General features: G+C 43.0%; 1 protein-coding gene across 2 annotated transcripts in view; it reads right to left on the bottom strand.

Moving 5' to 3' along the window:
- Window positions 1–22,012, bottom strand: part of FSIP1 (fibrous sheath interacting protein 1) — a 45,314-nt gene that overhangs the window by 3,451 nt on the left and 19,851 nt on the right. For both annotated transcript variants that reach the window (XM_072115237.1, XM_072115236.1), the window contains exons 7-10: window positions 12,982–13,071; window positions 11,768–11,883; window positions 9,681–9,788; window positions 9,202–9,363 (exon numbers count right to left, since the gene is read on the bottom strand). In XM_072115237.1, coding sequence (XP_071971338.1) covers window positions 9,202–9,363; window positions 9,681–9,788; window positions 11,768–11,883; window positions 12,982–13,071 — 476 coding nt within the window. The remainder of the gene's footprint in view (window positions 1–9,201; window positions 9,364–9,680; window positions 9,789–11,767; window positions 11,884–12,981; window positions 13,072–22,012) is intronic.

Genomic DNA, 22,012 nt, shown 5'->3' with positions numbered 1-22,012 from the left:
TGTAGTTTGCAGCCTCTCTCTTCTCACGATCTCCTGGCAGGAAGTAATCAGTGTATGTGTCCCTGACAGGTTGGACTTATATCTGTGAAATGCTGTATTTTTGTTAATAACAGTGAATTACAGAATGTGTTAGTTTGTTATCCTGAGTATATATAAGAAACTTGTCTTCGTCGGAATCTCCCTTTAATAATATCAACCCAGAAAAGACCTTTAAGACCTTGCTCCTGATGATATAGAGAATGATTCTTACAATAACGCGGTTTCAAACAATATCAGTGAAGATGCAGATCATCATATCTCTGGACACCACACTACAAGATGAAGCCCCACCCCAAAATGCCCACCTATAGTAACCAATGTGTAGACCTAGACCGCTAAATGTATTCTTGATACATCTCATTCATCATCTGGTAGCTGCACCCAGAGGAACCTCTGGTTTTTATTTCCTTCTCCGAATTTTCTGTCTGGGAGACCAAAATAATTCAGAGGATAATATATGGACTAACGACCCCGTAAGGTGAATAATGTGGATACTATAAGTCACCATAGATTTTCGTAACTGTATAAAAGTATTAGGCTGCGGGCCAAGGGAGCCTCATGTCAGTCGTACATGATTATCATGTGCTGCTTAGCCTTCAATATGAGGTATTACTAAAAGAGCATGTTATACAGCGCCATCCACAGTGACCCCCTCATACAATGTAATCCAAAGGGTCCCCCCTCATACAGCTCCATCCATCATGTCCCCTTCATACAATGTAATCCACAGTATCCCTCCTCATACAGTGCCATCCACCGTGTCAACCCTGATACGATATCATCCAGTGTCCTTCCTCAAACAGTGCTAACAAGTTTCCCACCCCATACAGCACCATCCACTGTGTCCCACTTCATACAGCGCCATCCACTGTGTCCCACTTCATACAGCGCCATCCACTGTGTCCCACTTCATACAGCGCCATCCACTGTGTCCCACTTCATACAGCGCCATCCACTGTGTCCCACTTCATACAGCGCCATCCACTGTGTCCCACTTCATACAGCGCCATCCACTATGTCCCACTTCATACAGTACAATCCATAATGACCAACATCATAAAGTGCCTCAACTCATACAGCGCCATCCACAGTGCCTCACCCTATACAGTGCCATTCAGTGTCCCTACTCATACAGCGCCATCCAGTGTCCCTACTCATACAGCGCCATCCAGTGTCCCTACTCATACAGCGCCATCCAGTGTCCCTACTCATACAGCGCCATCCAGTGTCCCTACTCATACAGCGCCATCCACAGTGCCTCTCCTTATACAGCGCCATCCACAGTGCCTCTCCTCATACAGCGCCATCCACTGTGTCCCACTTCATACAGCGCCATCCACTGTGTCCCACTTCATACAGCGCCATCCACTGTGTCCCACTTCATACAGTACAATCCATAATGACCAACATCATAAAGTGCCTCACCTCATACAGCGCCATCCACAGTGCCTCACCCGATACAGTGCCATCCAGTGTCCCTCCTCATACAGTACCATCCACTGTGTCCCCCTTCATACAGTACAATCCATAATGACCAACATCATAAAGTGCCTCACCTCATACAGCGCCATCCACAGTGCCATCCAGTGTCCCTACTCATACAGCGCCATCCAGTGTCCCTACTCATACAGCGCCATCCAGTGTCCCTACTCATACAGCGCCATCCAGTGTCCCTACTCATACAGCGCCATCCACAGTGCCTCTCCTCATACAGCGCCATCCATAGTGCCTCACCTCATACAGCGCCATCCAGTGTCCCTAACAAAAACAGTGCCATCCAGTGTCCCTACTCATACAGCGCCATCCAGTGTCCCTACTCATACAGCGCCATCCACAGTGCCTCTCCTCATACAGCGCCATCCACAGTGCCTCTCCTCATACAGCGCCATCCATAGTGCCTCACCTCATACAGTGCCATCCAGTGTCCCTACTCATACAGCGCCATCCAGTGTCCCTCCTCATACAGCGCCATCCAGTGTCCCTCCTCATACAGTACCATCCACTATGTCCCACTTCATACAGTACTATCCTTAATGACCAACATCATAAAGTTCCTCACCTCATACAGCGCCATCCACAGTGCCTCACCCTATACAGTGCCATCCAGTGTCCCACCTCATACAGCGCCATCCAGTGTCCCTACTCATATAGCGCCATCCAGTGTCCCTACTCATACAGCGCCATCCAGTGTCCCTACTCATACAGCGCCATCCAGTGTCCCTACTCATATAGCGCCATCCAGTGTCCCTACTCATACAGCGCCATCCATAGTGCCTCACCTCATACAGCGCCATCCACAGTGTCCTCCTCATACAATATCCTCATAGTGTCCCTCCTCAAACAGTGCCAACAAGTTTCCCACCCCATACAGCTCCAATCATAATGCCCAACCTCATACAGCGCCATCCACATGGTGTTCTCTATCAGGTATGTACGACATTGTATAAAGGCTGCAACCATCCCATCAGAGCACCCGTCACTGTACTTCCCTACTGCATAGGTTCCACAAAGTGACAGATCTCATGTCTGCAGGGCTGGTGGTGCTGTGTGCTGCTGCACGTGGCTGACCATGTACTAATACTGGTAGGTTCTTACATACATGACATTTGTGTCCAGCTGCAATTCCTACCCTTATCTCCTTTTTGTAATCTTAAATAGCCAATAATTTGCACCCCAGCCCCTCATACTGAAGCCACGGGTCTACACAGACCTCAGCCCAGCGAAGAGACAGCGGTGTATCCAGCGCCTCCTCCTCCCAGCGTCTCCCTTTACCTGCAGCCAGGAGATGTATCACGTTCAGTCTATTCTCCGGCAGAGCTGAATGCCTCTATTCACATGATGGGGAATGAATACACACACAGTCTTCTCCTCTGCTGTGCACTGGCTGCTGGGCTCAGGCTGATTTTAGGAGACTGGCCTTATAGCACAGACCAAAACTTCCATTAATACACAACCAGAACCAAGCTCAGTCCACAAATAAAGCACCAAAACCAAACTCAGTTAATAAATACAACACCGGAACCAAGTTTAGTACATAAATACAGCAACAAAACTACCCTGGAACTAAGCTCAGTACACACATACAGCATCAAAACCAAACTCAGTAAATACAGCATCAGAACCACATTCAGTAAATAAATACAGCACTGAAACCAAGCTCAGTACACACATACAGCAACAAAAAAATACTGAACCCGAACCAAGTTCAGTAAATACACGATCAGTAGATCAATAAAGCATTAGAGCCAAACTTAGTGCATAAATAAAGAAACAAAACCAAACTAAGTAGAAAAACAACACTGGAACCAAGCTTAAAGGGGTATTACCATCTGAGCATTCACTTGTAATTTAATTAATTTGCCATATGTAAACTTTTCTTGAATTGGATGCAATTAAAAAAAAATTCCAGTGTGAAGACAAAATTTCCCATAAATGTTGCCAAGCTTACTTGGATATGACCACCCCCCACTCTGGCAGCGTTGGCCACACTTTCACTAGTGAGTCCTGCCTGACCAACTTGATTCAGCGTTCATTACCACAGGACGGCTTTGGGACATGCAGTAACTCCCAGACATTTCCTATACAAAAACTTTTTGCTTCTTTGTCTATCCAGGGACACAGCCTTGTTTCTAAGGGACCATATGATTACATTTATGAGAAATTATCTTCCCACAGGGAAAATAAATTTAAAAACGTGTAATTGGAGGAATGTATATAGATATATGGCAGATTAACTAAACTGAATGTGAATGCCCAGGCGAGAATACCCCTTTAATACATAAATACAGCACCAAAACCAAGCACAGTAATAAATACAGCACCAGACTCAAGTTCATTACATAAAGACAGTACTAGAGCCAAACTTAGTACATAAGTAATGCACCATAACAAAGCTCAGTACATAAATACATCACCAAAACCAAACTTAGTAGATAAATACAGCACCAGAACCAAGCTTAGTACACACGTACAACACCAAAGCAGACTTCATAAATATGCAACGAGAAACTAGCTCAGTTAATAAATATAGCCCCATATTATATTCAAGCTCAGTACATAAATACAGCACTTGTGCCAATCTCAGTACATAAAGGAACAAAAACAGATTCATTAAAAAAAAACAGCACCAGAACCAAGCTTAGTACACAAATACATGACCAAAACAAAACTCTGTACATTAATATAGCACCTGAACCAAGAATTGACACAAAAGCATGATAAACACATTTGTATAAAACGACCTATAACTTAGGTAGGTCCACTCTGACCTAGTAGGTAATGCTTTAAATATATAGAAGCCATGTGAAACTATAGGTGTCCCACCCTCCCCACAATACAATATTTGTGATCTGAATTATTTGTTTAGTGGTGGACCTTTGTTAAATGACATGTAGCGCCAGATTACTGGTGGTAGAGTGTCCTACTTAGGCTGCTCGATCCATCTAGGGGGTGGGAGGATCGTTTTTTACAAGTTTTCGGGCATCTTTAATAACAAAATATTCAAACTGCAATAACTTCTTTATTCAATACATAAGTAGCAATAAAAGTTTCCACTCAGAAGGACGTTTCAAGCCTACGCATTTCGGACAGCAGACCTGTCCTTAGTCATTTTTTTTTTTTTTTTTTTCTCTTAAAATGATCTTTATTTTATCAATGAAAAAATACAGACATTTATATACATTTGGCTACCACAAACAATAATGCATAATTTCATCTAGATACATAAACTGTGCATTTTTTTCCCCTTTCCTTCCCTCCCCTCTACCCCCTCTAACAAAATATTAACTCTGTAAAACAGCCGGAGGCTCTCGGCTTCCCAGGCTTTTAATTTATGCACGCCCCTGCTGCAAGCCTCCTCCTGCTCCCAGCTGGGAAATTAGGATCCGGCAGGTGACGTCAGAACCGGGGTATGGAGAGAATGGGGCGTGTGCTCCCTCCTAGGTCCCAGGCAAGAGACTTGCAGAGGGGCGTGCATAAATTAAAAGTCAGGAAACCCCAGAGGAGCTCGGGTGCCCTTAGCCTGAGCGCCTCCAGCTGTTTAACAAAGTAAATAAAGATGTCAGAAAACTTGTAGAAAACAGTCCCCCCCATCCCCAAGACGGAACAAGCAGCCTAATTAGGGCACTCTATCACCAGTAATCTGGTAGTAGATGTCCTTTAACAACATGTACATGAAGGCATCTTTTAAAACAATTGGTAATATTGTTAGCTAGGCATCATGTGCCTGACGCTGGTGGCTACAGTTTGGTGTTCTTTCTAATAGTAGTTTTATGAGCTTCATCTTTAAACCCTCTTTTGGCTTAAAGGTGGTGGCCACTCTTTTACAAAAGTTGCCCTTTACTGCCTTAATAAAAATCCTTTAATGGTCACCAAGTGATTCAGAAGTCCTGCTACTTATTTTAGTGCTGTGTGCAGACTCTATGTGATTCTTTGTTTACATGTCTGATCTCTGCTGAATAGGAAGGACTGCAGGAGGAGATTATGGCTCATCCTTACTACCCTTGCTCTGTTGCTGTCAGTGAGACAGATTGTGAGAGAGCGACGCAGTGGGTGACACCAATAGATCAGAATGAAGGAGAAACAGGAGGTTCTGTATATAAGCAGAGGGCAGCATGGTGAGAACAGGGAAAGGCAGTAGCTCGCAATGGAAGTACATATACTAATAGAACAGATTTATTGAAAAGTGGCTTACCCCTATGGCTATTGCTAATGAACACCCAATATACATGCATGCTCAGCGGAGAGTGTGCATGTGTTCTTCACTGCAAACCACAATGGTGGCTTTTCTTTAGCAATAACAGGTTCAGAAATGTAGCATTCAACAGCAGCATCATCAACAACACCTTAACTGAGAATCCCATGCACATAACATAGTCATAGGGAGAGCGGAGGATCCAACCTTCCTCCGTGTGAATGGCGTGATAGCTGTGCATGTACAGTATACATTATACATCTCTATAAGACTGCTGGAGACCAGTAGCAGTGCTGCAGCTCTCTGGGACCTGTACTACACTACACATACATCTATAGATATGATTGGCCAATGTGTAATGCTTCATTTGTCCTGAGGAGGCGCTACAGGAGATTAAACTAGATTATTTCTTCTTTCCCAGGGATATTTCTAACAAGAAGCAGTGACCCGCTATAAGGAACAGCCATGAAAGCTCTTATCTCACATATCCTATTAGGTTCACCAAAGATCATTCATGATTTATAGCCTCCACTGAAGCAGGAGACATACAAAATTCTTGTATGTTAAATTTATAGCATATGCCTATGCAAAAATCCCATATAGGAGCAGCCGTCTATTACCCCTGAGATAGATAGGCACATGTAACGGAGTGTGTGGAGTATGCGGGGTAATCTATATCCATTTGGATAGAATCAATAAAACTGCCAGTGTTATAATGGCATCCATAACAGTGATACCTTATCCTCACTAATACTGCCGATATAATGAGAAACACACAGCGCTCTGGTCTTCATTATACCAGAGCCATATCAGATACATGTATACTGTACATCACACGCTATGGCTTACAACAGGCGGCATGCAGCCTGGAGCTACTTACCATTAGAAAGATCTGATTTATGATACATCCTGACATAAGGGATCCAGCCCCGGGCCTAAGGAAGCTTCCAACAATCACTTACCCTGTACTTACCCTGTTTGGGCTTCATGTACCAGCATTGCGGCAGGCTTCGGTTACCTGACACTGCCTATTGACCTGCGGTGCCTAGTGGTAACAGTACCTCCTTTGACTAGTCACTGCAGGCATGAGTGGGCTAACCTACCCATAACAACCAACAACTCTGGCTGAACTGGAAAACGGAAAACTGCCCCTGCGAGGATTCGTGGAAACCCCCTTTAATGAAATGCTCATATCTCATTTTTAGCCCTCTGTTGCAAGGATACTTTGGGCTCGTTCTCGTGTATCCTTACAAAGGAGGGCAGCAAGGTATCCCGCTATATGCACATAAAGTGGGATATGTCCTCGGGTTAAGCTCCTCCCTCCCCTAAAGTGGGAGAAGGAGTGAACATCTGCAGCGGCCAGTGATTAGCTACTGCCAATGTTCAGGGTGTTTCCCTAGTGATGTAATTCGCCTTATATGGTCATTTACATCAATTGGGACTTCCCAGAACTTACGCTCAGCGGAAGCCAGGAAGGGATGCAATACAATTGCATCCGTCCCCATAGGCTCTTATGGCTTCCGCTGAGCTTATACATGCAAGATGGAAAGACATAACTTAGTGCATCTTTGCAACCAGTATATGAACGGACGGAGACAATAAAGGATGACACCACCTGCCAGTATACACTCAGCGTGTACGTCGGGAGGTTTCCTGGGGTACACACGGAATGACTGCAAGAGACCGGAGAAGACAAGGTCTTTTGTTTGTTTTTTTAACATTTTTCAATTCATTTACATAACTGGGTATCATCTGGTTGCCTTGAAGCCAAAGGGACACAAACAAAGACCTCATGGTTTGTAGAGAAGGAGCCACAAGCCGTGACCCCCTTATGACTTCTATATGTCCTAACCCTTCACAGCACATTTCCTTAAATGATCTTAAAGATTATCCTCCCGGTAGCCAAACACAAGGCAGAGATAATATCTATGTACAGTCCTATCCGCTGAAGATAATAGGAGCCTTCAACGAGAATTTTATTTAGAGTCGTAAGTCCTCTGAACCACAAAAACATAATTCGACTCTGCTGCACGTGGAGTTTCTCCCATTACCCGGTATGTGGCGAGGGTTAATTGTAGGTTTTTGTCATTTTTCTGAAACACTTGTATTCGCCACAAAATGACACCCGTAAGACTTCCATTATTGCTTTAAATATCCCTTAGCGAGCCAGAGCCTGGCGTGTTTACTTCCTGGAAGGAGAATTACCTATAATTTCTGTGCAAGTCAATTATCCCCAGCGTCTGCCAGGGAGACATCTGCAGGGATTAGCTTTACATGCAGGCCCGAGGTCTGGTCCTGATGGTTTATGTATTACTCATGTTATGCGTATCCACGCAGCTCCGGAGAAAGCTATGTGGCGGGATAGAACGCAAGCGTCTGATATTTAACACACCCGGAACAACCCATTCACTGCTTTATGGGTCATATGTGGCGTGAATGTACTGTATGTATAGGGTCCAATTCCATTTACTTTTATGGGGCTGCAGGAGATATCCTCAGAAATCCTATAGAAGTAAATGGATCAAAGTTCCGACATGAGACAATTACCTAGATTCTTATCTGTCACTCAGTGGCGTTACCAGCGTCGGGGATAAGGTTGCCATATTTGGGCTCTGCAATGGGCTACAGGTTAGGACTCATACATGGGACGATGCCGTGCCCCCTGTGGAGGCGGTATTGCTGTGTGACAACACTGATAACGGGACGCTAAGAACTACTACTTCTCTATGACGGAGGAAGCACAATCTCCGGAGATGAGTGGTGCTTAGGAGAAGTCATCATCATAGTCTGGGCTGGATAGAAAAGAAAAGGGAATGCAGATTTATGTGGTCTTGTTTTTTTAAGGGGTAAGAGTGATGCCACACATGGAGTTTTGAACCCGTTTTTGGTCCGTTTTTAAGCAGTCCATTAAAAAACGCATCTGGTTTTTACCAATATTAATTAAGATAATTGGTAAAACCTGTCAAAAACGGATGCGTTTTCAAAAAAACAGACTGCTTAAAAACGGACCAAAAACGGGTTTAAGCAATCCTTTAAAAAACGCATGCGTTTTTTTGAAAACACATCCGTTTTTGACAGTTTTTCCGAATTTTCACAATAGAAAACTGACAGAAACGAATGCGTTTTTTAACGGTTTCAAAACGCCATGTGTGGCATCACCCTAAGTTGTACTCTTGGTGCATTCATGAGGGTTGGTCATGGAAGTCTGTGAACACCCGACAATCAATCAACCTCTCGAACTGTCTAACTACTTCACTGCCCAATGTTTCTAGCTGTCACCTGTATCTAATGACATAGTCGCACCTCCTGTACCAGCTCTATACTAGTTTATGCTAAGTATGCAGCCTCCATACTATAAGTATCATACATGTTGTGACACTTGCTCTTGAAAGAACATGACTGAGAGGTTAATACTAGCCTGAAGCCCCTGAGCACTTATGACTGTGATCTCCTAATGGACCATACTTTACCTGCAGGGACTCTTGGACCTCTCTATGGTGCTCATTAGCCACAGCAGGGTCCTCCGTGCTGGAAATCATCTGTAGCTCTGCTTCTATCATAGCCAACTTCTCAAGATCATCAGGTTCTGGAGTGTAGCCTTCACCAGGAACAAGCCAAAGAGAAACATTGGCCTGGAAAATAGATACGATGAATCTCAGATTTGTGTAGATAATGACATCCATAACTCTATAGAGGGTGTCCTATATCGGCCATCTTATCAGTGCAGGTGTTATGGAGCTTCATTACTTTCCTCTATATATTCTAGCAGATATTACTACCCGGACACCTGCTCACCTCATAAAGTCTCCATGACACATGGCACAGCTGTGGTACATGGCGCTGCCAGTGGCATCATGACATGGTGGAATAACTTACCCGTACAGATTATAATGTCAGTATTTAGGATATAGATGCTGTAATGTGGCACTTAATAAAGTCTACGACTTACCATGATGTCATCATCGCTGCAGCCATCTTGAACGTCCCCCAGCAGCTGCTCCAGCCGTACCTTTTCGTCATCCATGAGAAGGACATGGGAGCCGGCGTCTTTGACAAGCTGTAATACAAGCAGTCAGTCAGATCTCATTAGCGCCGGGCTCCATCCGAGTGATTATACCCAGCGATGCCAAGCATAACAGGCTTTTACATTGCATTTCACAGGAGTGCTAACCGGATTAGCTTCCCGAAAACTTAAATCAGGGCGTGTAACCAGCGGGCAGCTCCGCTAACATTTACTGACACACAGTGCGCTGGGGAGGCTCGGGGTAATAATAGGTCAGGTTTTACCATAAGAGCCCATCTCATGAAGTGTCTGCAGCACGTTCCTCACAACTCAGTGACCTCGACAGAGACAACCAAATTATAGGGAGTTGTCCATCTGTATAGAAGACGCCGGCCACATTACCATAGTAATGTATTCATCATGTAAGATATATATGGCACTGACCAAACAAGCAGGGTATGAATAGAGGCAGCACTGGAGGCTCCTGGGCCCCAATCCAAAATCTGAATCACAGCCTCCAAATACCAGAATATACTTCCATCTTCTAACTACAATACAACCCTACTACCATGTGCAATCTAAAATGTGTCCACTACTTCTATCTTCTAACTACAATGTGCCCCCTACTTCCATATGCTTTCTACAATGTGTCCACTATTACAATCTTCTAACTACAATGTGTCCCCTACCACCATATGAAAACTACAATGTGTCCACTACTTACATATGCTTAGTACAATGTGCCCACTATTACCATCCTATAACTACAATGTGTCCCCTACCACCATATGAAAACTGCAATGTGCCCACTACTTACATATGCTTAGTACAATGTGCCCACTATTACCATCCTATAACTACAATGTGTCCCCTACTACCATATGAAAACTGCAATGTGCCCCCTACTTACATATGCTTACTACAATGTGCCCACTATTACCATCCTATAACTACAATGTGTCCCCTACCACCATATGAAAACTACAATGTGTCCACTACTTACATATGCTTAGTACAATGTGCCCACTATTACCATCCTATAACTACAATGTGTCCCCTACTACCATATGAAAACTACAATGTGCCCCCTACTTACATATGCTTACTACAATGTGCCCACTATTACCATCCTATAACTACAATGTGTCCCCTACTTCCATATGAAAACTACAATGTGCCCCCTACTTCCATATGCTTACTACAATGTGCCCACTATTACCATCCTATAACTACAATGTGTCCCCTACTACCATATGATAACTACAATGTGCCCCTTACTACCATTTGATAACTACAATGTTCCCCCTACTACCATATGATAACTACAATGTGCCCCCTACTACCATATGATAACTACAATGTGCCCCCTACTACCATATGATAACTACAATGTGCCTCCTACTACCATATGATAACTACAATGTGCCCCCTACTACCATATGATAACTACAATGTGCCCCCTACTACCATATGATAACTACAATGTGCCCCCTACTACCATATGATAACTACAATGTGCCCCCTACTACCATATGATAACTACAATGTGCCCCCTACTACCATATGATAACTACAATGTTTTCACTTCTGCCATCTTCTTACTACAATGTCCTTGTGCTTAGTACAAAGTATCCCCTACAACCATATACTACCTATACTATGCCCCCAACCTCCATGCATCCCCAATTTCCAAAAAGTAGTATCTTCTTTTGTAGTGGCGAAACCCTTCAGAACCAGATCTAACTATTAACTCTTCAAAATGGAAACAACAGTAGAATGGCACTCACCACAGTTCTTCCTTATTTCATTCCGGTTTATTAGTGATACTCACAAAAAACATGGCGTGTAGAATACATGCAAAGGGAGGGATAGACGCAGGGACTCACAAATATACAGGGTACATGACCACTGTTTCGCGCAGCAGCGCTTCGTCTGACTTGCCCGTAATGTGAATGACTAGTAACAAGTCATGTAAAATACATAGTATAGTATATATAGTGTATAACAATACCAGGTAGAGTGATGTCACATACCTCAATGTTCCTTTGGATGAAATCGACCCTTTTATGGTCTTTGTTCTTCCTCTTTCTATGAAGAGATCTTTCACTGCCGCTTAATAAGTCACCGGATTCAATGGCGGAAATGTTTCCTATAATCAAAGAGGCTGAGATGACGGAGGTGACTATGTACATAGTGTACGGTAATAGTGCCCTGTCATGACGGAGCACGTGCATAACATCCCCAGGACCCATACAATGACTATGTGATTATTATAAGATATTACAACTATGTCCATTTATTGTAACATCTATAATAGAGTTCCCCTCCACAGGCAGGCGGAGTGACCAGACTTGTCGGTGTGCTGGAGGCTTTTTACACTCATGTTTTTGGTCCCTTCTGTAGCTTAATGGTAACCAGAATTATTATGGATTTTACCTGGTTCGTAAAACTGCAAGTGTGTCCTGGATGTTAAATTTGACGATTTTGCTGCAGATTTTCATCTGAAAAATGAACCACCTGTGGACCTACCCAAGGGGTGGATTTACACGTTGTAAATACTCTATAGACTTGCAGTTGTGGAACCCTATGTGCAAAATGTATATTACCAAAAAAATGTTATCTACAAAATATACATTAAAAACTGACGTTCAGATGGGATTGCAATAAGAACTGTAAAATCTACAGCAAATTTTAAGCATTGGGTGGAAGTTTTCCTGCTGCAAAAAAAATCTTCAGCATGGCTGAAAAAAAATCAACCTGTATAAGTATGCTAATGAGCCTGAAGGACTCCCCTAGCACTTCCTCACTGCCTTATCTGATATCACAGCAACAGAGGGAGTTTCAGCACACAGTAGAAGGGGGAAGGGGGGGGGGGGTCCTGCACAGTGTAACAGTCTGTGAAGCTGCAGGACAAGGGGGTTGTGGGAATGCCCCCAGAGCCCTTCTGACTCATTAGCATAATTTTAAAAGTTGATTTTAGAAGGGAGGAGGCCATAGGTAACAAATACAAGAATGTTACCACAGTCACGGTGCCTGGATCTATGAGTAAGTGTCTCAGGTTTACCATGATGGATTTTGACGGTAGGATTCCTTTACCAGATCACCTCTGTACTGCAGCTTCTCAGGCTGTTACACTGTGCACTGTAGGTTTCCCCCAGTATCAGAGCAGAAGCTTCTTGTACATGAAGATGCGTAGTACCCGAAGCAGGAGAATATATTGTATTGTGTTATTATAGATCCTGTCTACCTTGGGAGTCTTCTAGGTCTTCATCGCTGTCTTCTGGTGGAAGTTGAGTGGAAAACAAAGGAGGAAACATCTTCTCAAAGACAATAGCATCTGCAGAACAAAAGGAATACATGGTGGTGACGTAATATACAGCGTGACATAGAAGCCTGCAGTGCTGCTGGTGAGAGCTGTCTTATGGTATGAGTACTGAACACTGATCATCAGGCACCAATCCAAATTTCCAGCACAACATTATAAGATAACAGGTTGCATTTCTAATCTACTATTTGTCAAATATCTTCCTCAACAAGGTCGTCAGTGTTTTTTGGAAAGCAGGTTCTAGTGGAGGTAATAGAGTATACAGTGGGTACGGAAAGTATCCAGGACTCTGTTTCATTGCAGCCCCTTGGTAAGATCAAAAAAGTTATTGTTTTTTTGCTCATTAATGTGCCCTCTGCTCCCAATCTTAACAGAGAAAAAAATCCAGAAATGTAGATAATTTAGCAAATTTTTTTTTAACTCTTAACGACCAGGCCCTTTTACGTTTTTTCTTTTATAACTTTTTTTATTTTTCTATATAAAGAGCTCTGTAATGGCTTGTTTTCTGCGTAACAAATTGCACTTCATAGTGGTGGTATTTAATATTTCATGCCATGTACTGGGAAGCGGGAAAAACATTCCTAGTGCAGTGATATTGGTGAAAAAACGCATTTGCGCCATTTTCTTGTGGGCTTGGTTTTTATGGCTTTTACTTTGTGCCCCAAATGAAAATGTTTACTTTATGTTTTGGGTCGGTACGATCACAGGGATAACAAATTTATACAGGTTTTATAATGTTTTCATACATTTACAAAAATTAAAACCTGTACAAATGAAAATGCTTCATTTTGCCATCTTCTGGCGCTAATACGTTTTTTATACTTCAGTGTACGGAGATGTGTGTGGTGCCAATTTTTGCGAAATTAGATGACGTTTTTAATGCTACCATTTTGGGCACTCTACGGCTTTTTGATCATTTTAATTATTCCATTTCCTATATGTTGCGAAATGGCAAAAAAGTGTCATTTTCGACTTTCACGCCGGGAATAACCGTTATGAAATATGATAATATTCAGCAAACAATCACCCATATATTTCATAACTGCATTAATTCACCTTGGGAAAATAATCTAACTTACATGCACTCACACTCATTGGAGTGCCAACCAGAAAATTGGGTCAAGTCTCTCCACGGAACATCCCTGGAGGTAAAGCTGCCCATTGTTCTATGTGCAGGCAGCATATTATAAAGCGGGAGGAGATGAGCAGATTCTACAAAGTATTTTACCTGCGGGCAGTATGTTATAGAGCAGGAGAAGCTCAGCAGATTGCATATAGTGGCCTATCTGCAGGCAGCATGTTATAGAGCAGGAGGAGCTGAGCAGATTGTACATAGTGTCCTATCTGCAGGCAGCATGTTATAGAGCAGGATGAGCTGAGCACATTGTACATAGTGTCCTATCTGCAGGCAGCATGTTATAGAGCAGGAGGAGCTGAGCAGATTGTACATAGTGTCCTATCTGCAGGCAGCATGTTATAGAGCAGGATGAGCTGAGCATATTGTACATAACTTCCTATCTACAGGCAGCATGTTATAGAGCAGGAGGAGCCTGAGCAGATTGTACATAATCTCCTATCTGCAGGCAGCATGTTATAGAGCAGGAGGAGCTGAGCAGATTGTACATAATCTCCTATCTGCAGGCAGCATGTGTTATAGAGCAGGAGGAGCTGAGCAGATTGTACATAGTGTCCTATCTGCAGGCAGCATGTGTTATAGAGCAGGAGGAGCTGAGCAGATTGTACATAGTGTCCTATCAGAGGAGCTGAGCAGATTGTACATAGTGTCCTATCTGCAGGCAGCATGTTATAGAGAAGGAGGAGCTGAGCAGATTGTACATAGTGTCCTATCTGCAGGCAACATGTTATAGAGCAGGAGGAGCTGAGCAGATTGTACATAGTGTCCTATCTGCAGGCAGCATGTTATAGAGAAGGAGGAGCTGAGCAGAAGTTCAAGGAAGCCATGGAAATAAAACAGATACATACAGGAAAATAATATCAAAATTTTAGACCGAAAAAATAAAGAAACCTAAGAATGCGCCAATGGTAAAAACTGCAGAGGACTAGAGTAATTCTGGTGATGGGACCAGTAAATATAACAGGTGGCACAGGACACACATGTTAATGGAAAAATAAACAGCACCAGCTAAAAAATGTCAAACACCCAAATTTTCCTTGGTAACCAAAAAAAACCCCTAGTTGTAAAGAAGTGTTAACACCTACTGGTCAATATACACAAGTCTCCCGCTGTGTAAAGGCAAAGCTCCTGTACTGCTTGTCCATACAAATAGAGGAGTAAGTATCTGTACATAGCAACCAGAGAGGCTCCACATACATTGGGTTAATCATTCAGTTTCCACAATTCCACATAACACTTTGGAAGAGATTTTTGGGAGGTCGTGCCCTACATACACAAATGAGATCTGAATTATACTACACATGCATCCTTGGATCTAGGAGGGGGAGTGCATGTGTCCTGAGTGGTGGAGGGGAGTAGCCTCCTTACATATCTTATCTAAAGCTCGAATGAATGAAATCTATATATCCGCTGAAATCCATTGAAATTAACCCACCCAAAATAAATTGTTCATCAAAAACTATGATTACAAAGCATTGCCCTAATCCATAAGTGGTTCCGCTCCATGGCTGTAATGTTAAAAAATCAGTTTGTATGCAACTCATCTAGTTACACTAAGTGTACTTAATTCAGTGGTTACTGCATTGCCCCACCTCCTTGTTCCTGATTGACAGGTCTCAATGCTATGATATGCTGCTGTTTGGAGCATTGAGAGAGAGAGAGAGCTCTGTTACATCATTGGGCACTTCATGTCATGTGACCAGAGTGATGTCATCTAAAGTCCTGTTACTTCTGCACTGTCTCCCCTATGTAACTATTTGATCAAATGAAATCATAGCAGCCTCCATGGACTTCTACTCCCCATCCTCCACAGAGGCTGCTATGGTTTCATGTGATCAGATACATACATGGGGTAGATGTTGCAGATGTAACAGGACCTTTAATGACATTACCCTGGTCACATGATATGAAGCGCTGAATACTTAGAAGAGGCATGCGACATGGGGAGGAGTAGATGGGAGGGGTCGGCCAAGCAGGACACACCTCCCTCTGATGCCAGGTAATATAACATGAAGTTGATTTGTGGTGATGTAAGGGAAACAATTTTAAGGTCCCTTTAGCCCTGAAGTTCTTGCTTAATGGACCCAGTAGGACTGATCACCCTACAAGACTCTGTGACTCAGGCATCCAGCTAGTTTCGGGCTATAAATATGGAACCAACCACATCCCCGAGGGTCACTAGTGAAAGTGAATAGGGCCACATTCTAGCGAGTTTGGGTAGTCATGGCAATCAAGTATCGGGGCCTTAGACACTTACATTCTATTTCGGTGTATTACAGTACAATCTTTGGTTGCATAACAGACATTCCCTGACTAAAATGTATATATATATTCTCGCACGTCTGGGTACTGCATGGATTCCATATCCACCACTGGGAGAACAATGGATAATAAGAAGGTGGGGGGGACCAGCGTCCTGGTTTGAATGGATCAAAGCGCTGTATTATTCATATGGGAATGACAATATATGGATAGAGTTAGAGGGGTTTTCTGGTCACAGGAGAGGGGATAAATTACTGATCGGTCAGTGAGACCTCCATAGGGTCTGTTGTACCCTACATTTATAGAGGGGCAGGCTGAGCAGGTGCACTGCTGCTCCATTCCCTGTCTATGTAGCAAAGTGCTTTGTACGGCTATCTCCGCCACTGCTATAGAGATGACATAAGCAGCAGGCGCATGTACTAATCTTTAAAGAACTACGGAATTTGATGGAGCTATATAAATAAAGATTAATATTATTATTATGTGCGACCAGCTGATCTATTCATTTGGAGGTCTAATGGACCCCTGTACTTGTGATCCAGCCACTGGGACCCCACCAATTAGCAAGTTATCCCTTACCCTGGGTACAGGGCGTAACTTGTTGTCAGTGAACCACCCCTTTAAGAACATTGCATGGCCTCAGTAGTACCAAAGACTGAAGGAGCAGCACCCTGACCCGATGGTGAGACCCCTGTGATCAGAAACTTTTTGCCTATCCCATAGGGTATTTAGATATCTAACACTCAATGCCACAATGGATGCTGTTTTACAGTGACTTTACCTTTATTAACATCCAGATTGGAGGAGCCGGGTGTCCCCCTCGGCCTCTGCAGGTAACGCACTGTAGCCTCGTTCAGGAACGTTTGGAATGTTGTTTTGGTATCCTGATAAAGATCGACATTACGGGAGCACAATGGAGCACTCACTTCAGTCACCCGACTCCAATTTTCAGGACGGGAACTCATTTTGAAGGTTTTTGCTATAAGGATATAAGTCGAATCTCTTGGCTTAAAGGTCTTTACCAGGAATCTTGATTTTTTTAAAAAACGAAACGCAAACCCAGAATAATTTTTGAAAAAGTGAAATCCACAATGTTAGAGGAATATGTTAGTGTAGAAGCGCTGCTCCTGCCTGGTACTAGGCCAAGCCTGACTCCATGTTATCTGCCAGAAGCTGCAGGGATGGGGACCGCTCATCCAAGACTGGGAATATAAGGTTACCGACTCATTAAACTGCGGGTAACCCCTTCATATCATGCGGTATAGTGTACACTACAGCACATCAGGAGAATACCAGTCACCTGGGAGTTACATGACCTGCATGAAGGTACTGGCAGAGCAGCTCATATTCTTATCATTCTTCTATATACACATCTATAATCCTTTCAATTGAATATATGATGGAATGACTATGATGGACCCCCTTTTCAGATCATTTTGGTGAAAATCATAAGAATATAGTGACTGGTAATCACTGACCGTCAATGGCAGTGGGAGGGATAGTCCAGGGCGATGAGTGACATAGTGGATGGCATGTGGAGGGCATAGTTGATTGCCATAGCAGATGACACCAGGGAGAAAGTGAATGGGGGCAGCGCCGAGCTCTATTTATGGCAAATGTTGCAATGTGCACAGCAGTGGAAGGTAGTGGCATTGTGGATAACACTGGAAGGCAAAGTAGGTGACAGTGGGAGGCACAGTGATTGGCAGTGGACTGCAATGTGGAGGGCCACGGCAGGTATAATGTATAATGGTGGCGGTGTCAAAATGGATTGCAATGAGATCAGTCAGAATAAAATGGGCCGATTCCAACTCCAAAACTATATAATAATTATATTACAATTAGTTCACTTCAGTACGTGCTGAATAGTTTTATTCATAACAATTTGGGGAAATTATGGAAAGTCCGCTAAATGTTTGTTCTATTCCTGATCTAAGGATGTAGGCTTTTCGTTGAGATGAATGTGGATGCGCGTTATGTACATGCTCAGTAGTAAAGCTACTCCCCTACAGATGAGAGGGGAAGGAATGTCTGCACTTATCTTAAAACTGCTAGAGCGATCAGGAAAACTGGATTAAGGCAGGGTTTTTCAGTGTGTGTTCTGATTTTATGCTGCTTCACATTTTACTTTTCTTTTTCTCTGTGCTCATGTTTGTATGGTTTTAGTTGAGAAGAATATGACTGCACATTATGTACATGCTCAGCAGTGAAGCTCCTCCTCTACAAATCAGAGGGGAAGGAATGTCCGCACTTATTTTAGAACTGCTCGAGCAGTGTACGTTCTCTCTGCATACTGCTGTATGTTGCAGTTTGCTTTACCTCTGAGCTCATGTTTGTAGAGGTTAGCTGTTCTGATGGATTATATACACTATACAAGACTATGAGGGGGGAACTGTTTTCTTTAAAAGTTAAAGTTTTAAGGTTGTATTCCAATAATTATTTGTTATAATCTACCTAAATAATTGGTTACTGCGTCATAATGCTAATAAATAGCCTTATTATTACTGTTAATGTATCACTTAAACAGAATTAGGGAACTTTAGTAGGTTTGGCTCACAACTCCACAGCCCTGCAATCTACAATGGACTTGCTCTCAGACGGCCCAAAACTTTTTAGGAGGAGATGACCTCATCCGGATGTCTTTATATAACAATACAACGCAGGTGATATAATAATAAGTAATTCACAAAATCCAGACCTTCATTTTTGTGAGAAGAAAAAGACGTTATCCTGGAAGAAGATGAGTCCCGGGAGATTGCGGCGAGACATGGAGAATGACTTAGAGTTTACACACTCAGTGATTTAATGATTTTAGATCTGGAGGATAATCCCCGCTGCCAAATGTAAGATCTATTCTACTACAGCGGAGCGGAGGTTGTGGGGTTATCACACTATAAAATATTAGGGAATTGGGACGAGAGAAACGTGTTAAAGGGCCAAGGCAGATGCTTACTAACCTCAAAGACTGCAATATCCTTTGTAGTCTCTGTAACATCTAGGGGGGACATGGAGCATTAGAGTACAGGGATAAGATATGGCTTTAGTTTTACAGGAAACAAGGCTCGATTTTGTCTAGTTAGCTGAGTTGCAATTTCATACATGACCAGGAGACACGAGGTGGCGCTGTCTCAGGAATAAAATAACAGAAGCAGCACGGTGGCTCAGTGGTTAACATTACAGCCTTGCAGCGCTGGGGTCCTAGGTTCAAGTCCCAGGGTCTACATCTGCAAAGAGTTTGTATGTTCTCTCCGTGTTTGGGTGTTTTTCCTCCAGGTCCTCCGGTTTCCTCCCACACTCCAAAACATACTGGTAGGATGATTAGATTGTGAGCCGCATGGGGACAGGGACTGATTTGGTAAGCTCTGTGCAGCGCTGCGTAATCTGTGTCCGCAATATAAATAAAGGCATTATTATTATTTAGGAACCTCAAGAACTTGTAGCGTATATGATGTGTATGAGCTTCCAGGTGGTCAGTGATGGCCGCTACCAATTGCTGTGTCTCACCATCTTCAAGACGATTCCATCTCTTGTGCTATGATCCTGTTACACAGTGTAAGAACTTTTGTTGGTGGCACAGTATGGTATTAATATTTAGGCTCTGATTTTGCACTGGACCGGCTCCTGTGATGTCTCCTGTTTTTATGGACGTATGTTGGGTTACCAAGAACGGCTTTAAAGAAAATCTACCATCATAATACATCATGATGAACCAGGGACAATTACTCATTAAGGCCGCATTCACACAACCGCAAGGGGGACGTATATATACGGCCGATATATGTCCCCCATAGACGGCCCCGTACCGCCCCGTACCCCGTGAAAAAATAGGACATGTCGTGTGAATCCAGCCTTACTCACAGATCCAGGCACTGTGACTGTGGAAATATTCTACGTAATAATTTACTGTTATGCTAATAAGCCAGAAGGATCCTGGGAGGTAACTTTAAAGATTGTAACACTGTCTCCCCTCCCTCTTACTGATGTAATCTCAAAAAGTGGGAAGGAGGGGGTGGAATGTAACAGCCTGTAAAGCTGCAGCATACGCAGCATACAGGGCTTCTGGTAATGCCCCCAAGAGCCCTAAGACTCATTAGCATAATTTAAAAAGTTGATTTTAGAAGGAAGGAGGCCATGGATAACAAATATAGTATATAACAAACAAGTATAATATATAAGTGTCCCTGGTTAAGCATGAAGGATTTTGACGGTAGACTTCCTTTACAAGAGCTCCTCCTTACTGCAGCTTCACAGGCTGTTACACTGTACAGGAACACTCCCTCACACCCAACTGTGTGAGATTACATCAAGTACAGAGTTGGGTTGGGAAACCAAAAGGAAAAGCTGGCACGGCACTATTGAAAGGATAGTCTTCTGGTAGGGTAATAGGTTTATTAGTTCCAAAGTAAACGCGTTTCGGGCAAACTGCCCTTCTTCAAGTACAATATGGAAGGGGGTTTCTATACAGTATTAAAAAACATTCAATCAATATTCAAAGATAGATACATATAAACATGCATATATATATAAAATATAGTGTAAAAAATCTCAAAGGTGATGTCTTAAAGGAGCAAAATTGTGGCAATAGATAATTTATAAAATAGGACAGTTTTAAATAAATAATTGAAATTAATATGAATAAAGAGAATAATGAGATTACATCAGGTAGGGAAAGGTGAAGTGCAGTGAGAGAAGGAGTGCGAGATAAAAGCCTGTGAAGCTGCAGAATGGAGGGGCTCTTGAACAACCCCCCCCCCCCGGAACCCTAATTCTCATTAGCATAATTTTGACCGTTGATTTTAGAAGGAAGGAGGCCATGGATAACAAATATAAGAAGATTACCAAACTTACAGCCACTGGATCTGTGAGTAAGTGCCCCCGGTTTATTATGATGGATTTCGATGATAGATTTTCTCACCCTGTGTAGTCAGTGCGAAACAATAGTGGTTTAAATAACCTCCACTCATAGACATTACATGCAGTACTGTATTGTGTGAGGATGTATTGTGGGTAATGTGGCGGCATTATTTTGTGCACAGTGTGACGGTGTTAAAAGAACACTAAGTGCAGGATACGCCTGGCACTTCATGAATACAATTTTGAGCCCTGAGACCTTCACTGGGTTTGGGGTGCCCTAACCAGCAGCACACCCTCACGATGTTGAAAATGAATTCCCCAATTCTAGTGACCCCAAAACCAATCCATAACAGGTTTTATCCTGTCAGAGAAGAGTCATGGGCACTGCTCTAGTACAATATAGCTTCCAATTTCAGTTAAAAATGGACACAGATGGGACTAAGGTCACCCAGTAGGAAGCCCAAACCTGGTAACAGGTTCCCTTTAAGTACTCAGGTCCTAACACAATAATTTCACAATGATAACTTTCCTGTGAGTAGTGAAGGGTAGGTCCAGTCTAACACCTCCACTGCACCTCCAGTCTAACCCATAGCTTAAAACAGGTCAGAAATTTTTTGGAAAAAAAAGTTAATTCCGTATGAGATTATTGGGGCGAAAGCAAAGTGTTTGCGACATGATGCGACACATTCCCGTCAATATGAA

Source organism: Engystomops pustulosus, chromosome 7, assembly GCF_040894005.1.
Source record: "Engystomops pustulosus chromosome 7, aEngPut4.maternal, whole genome shotgun sequence".
In the NCBI taxonomy this organism is placed as follows: Eukaryota; Metazoa; Chordata; class Amphibia; order Anura; family Leptodactylidae; genus Engystomops; species Engystomops pustulosus.
Note: the sequence above shows the minus strand (reverse complement) of the source record. Positions and strands in the feature narration are given on the sequence as shown.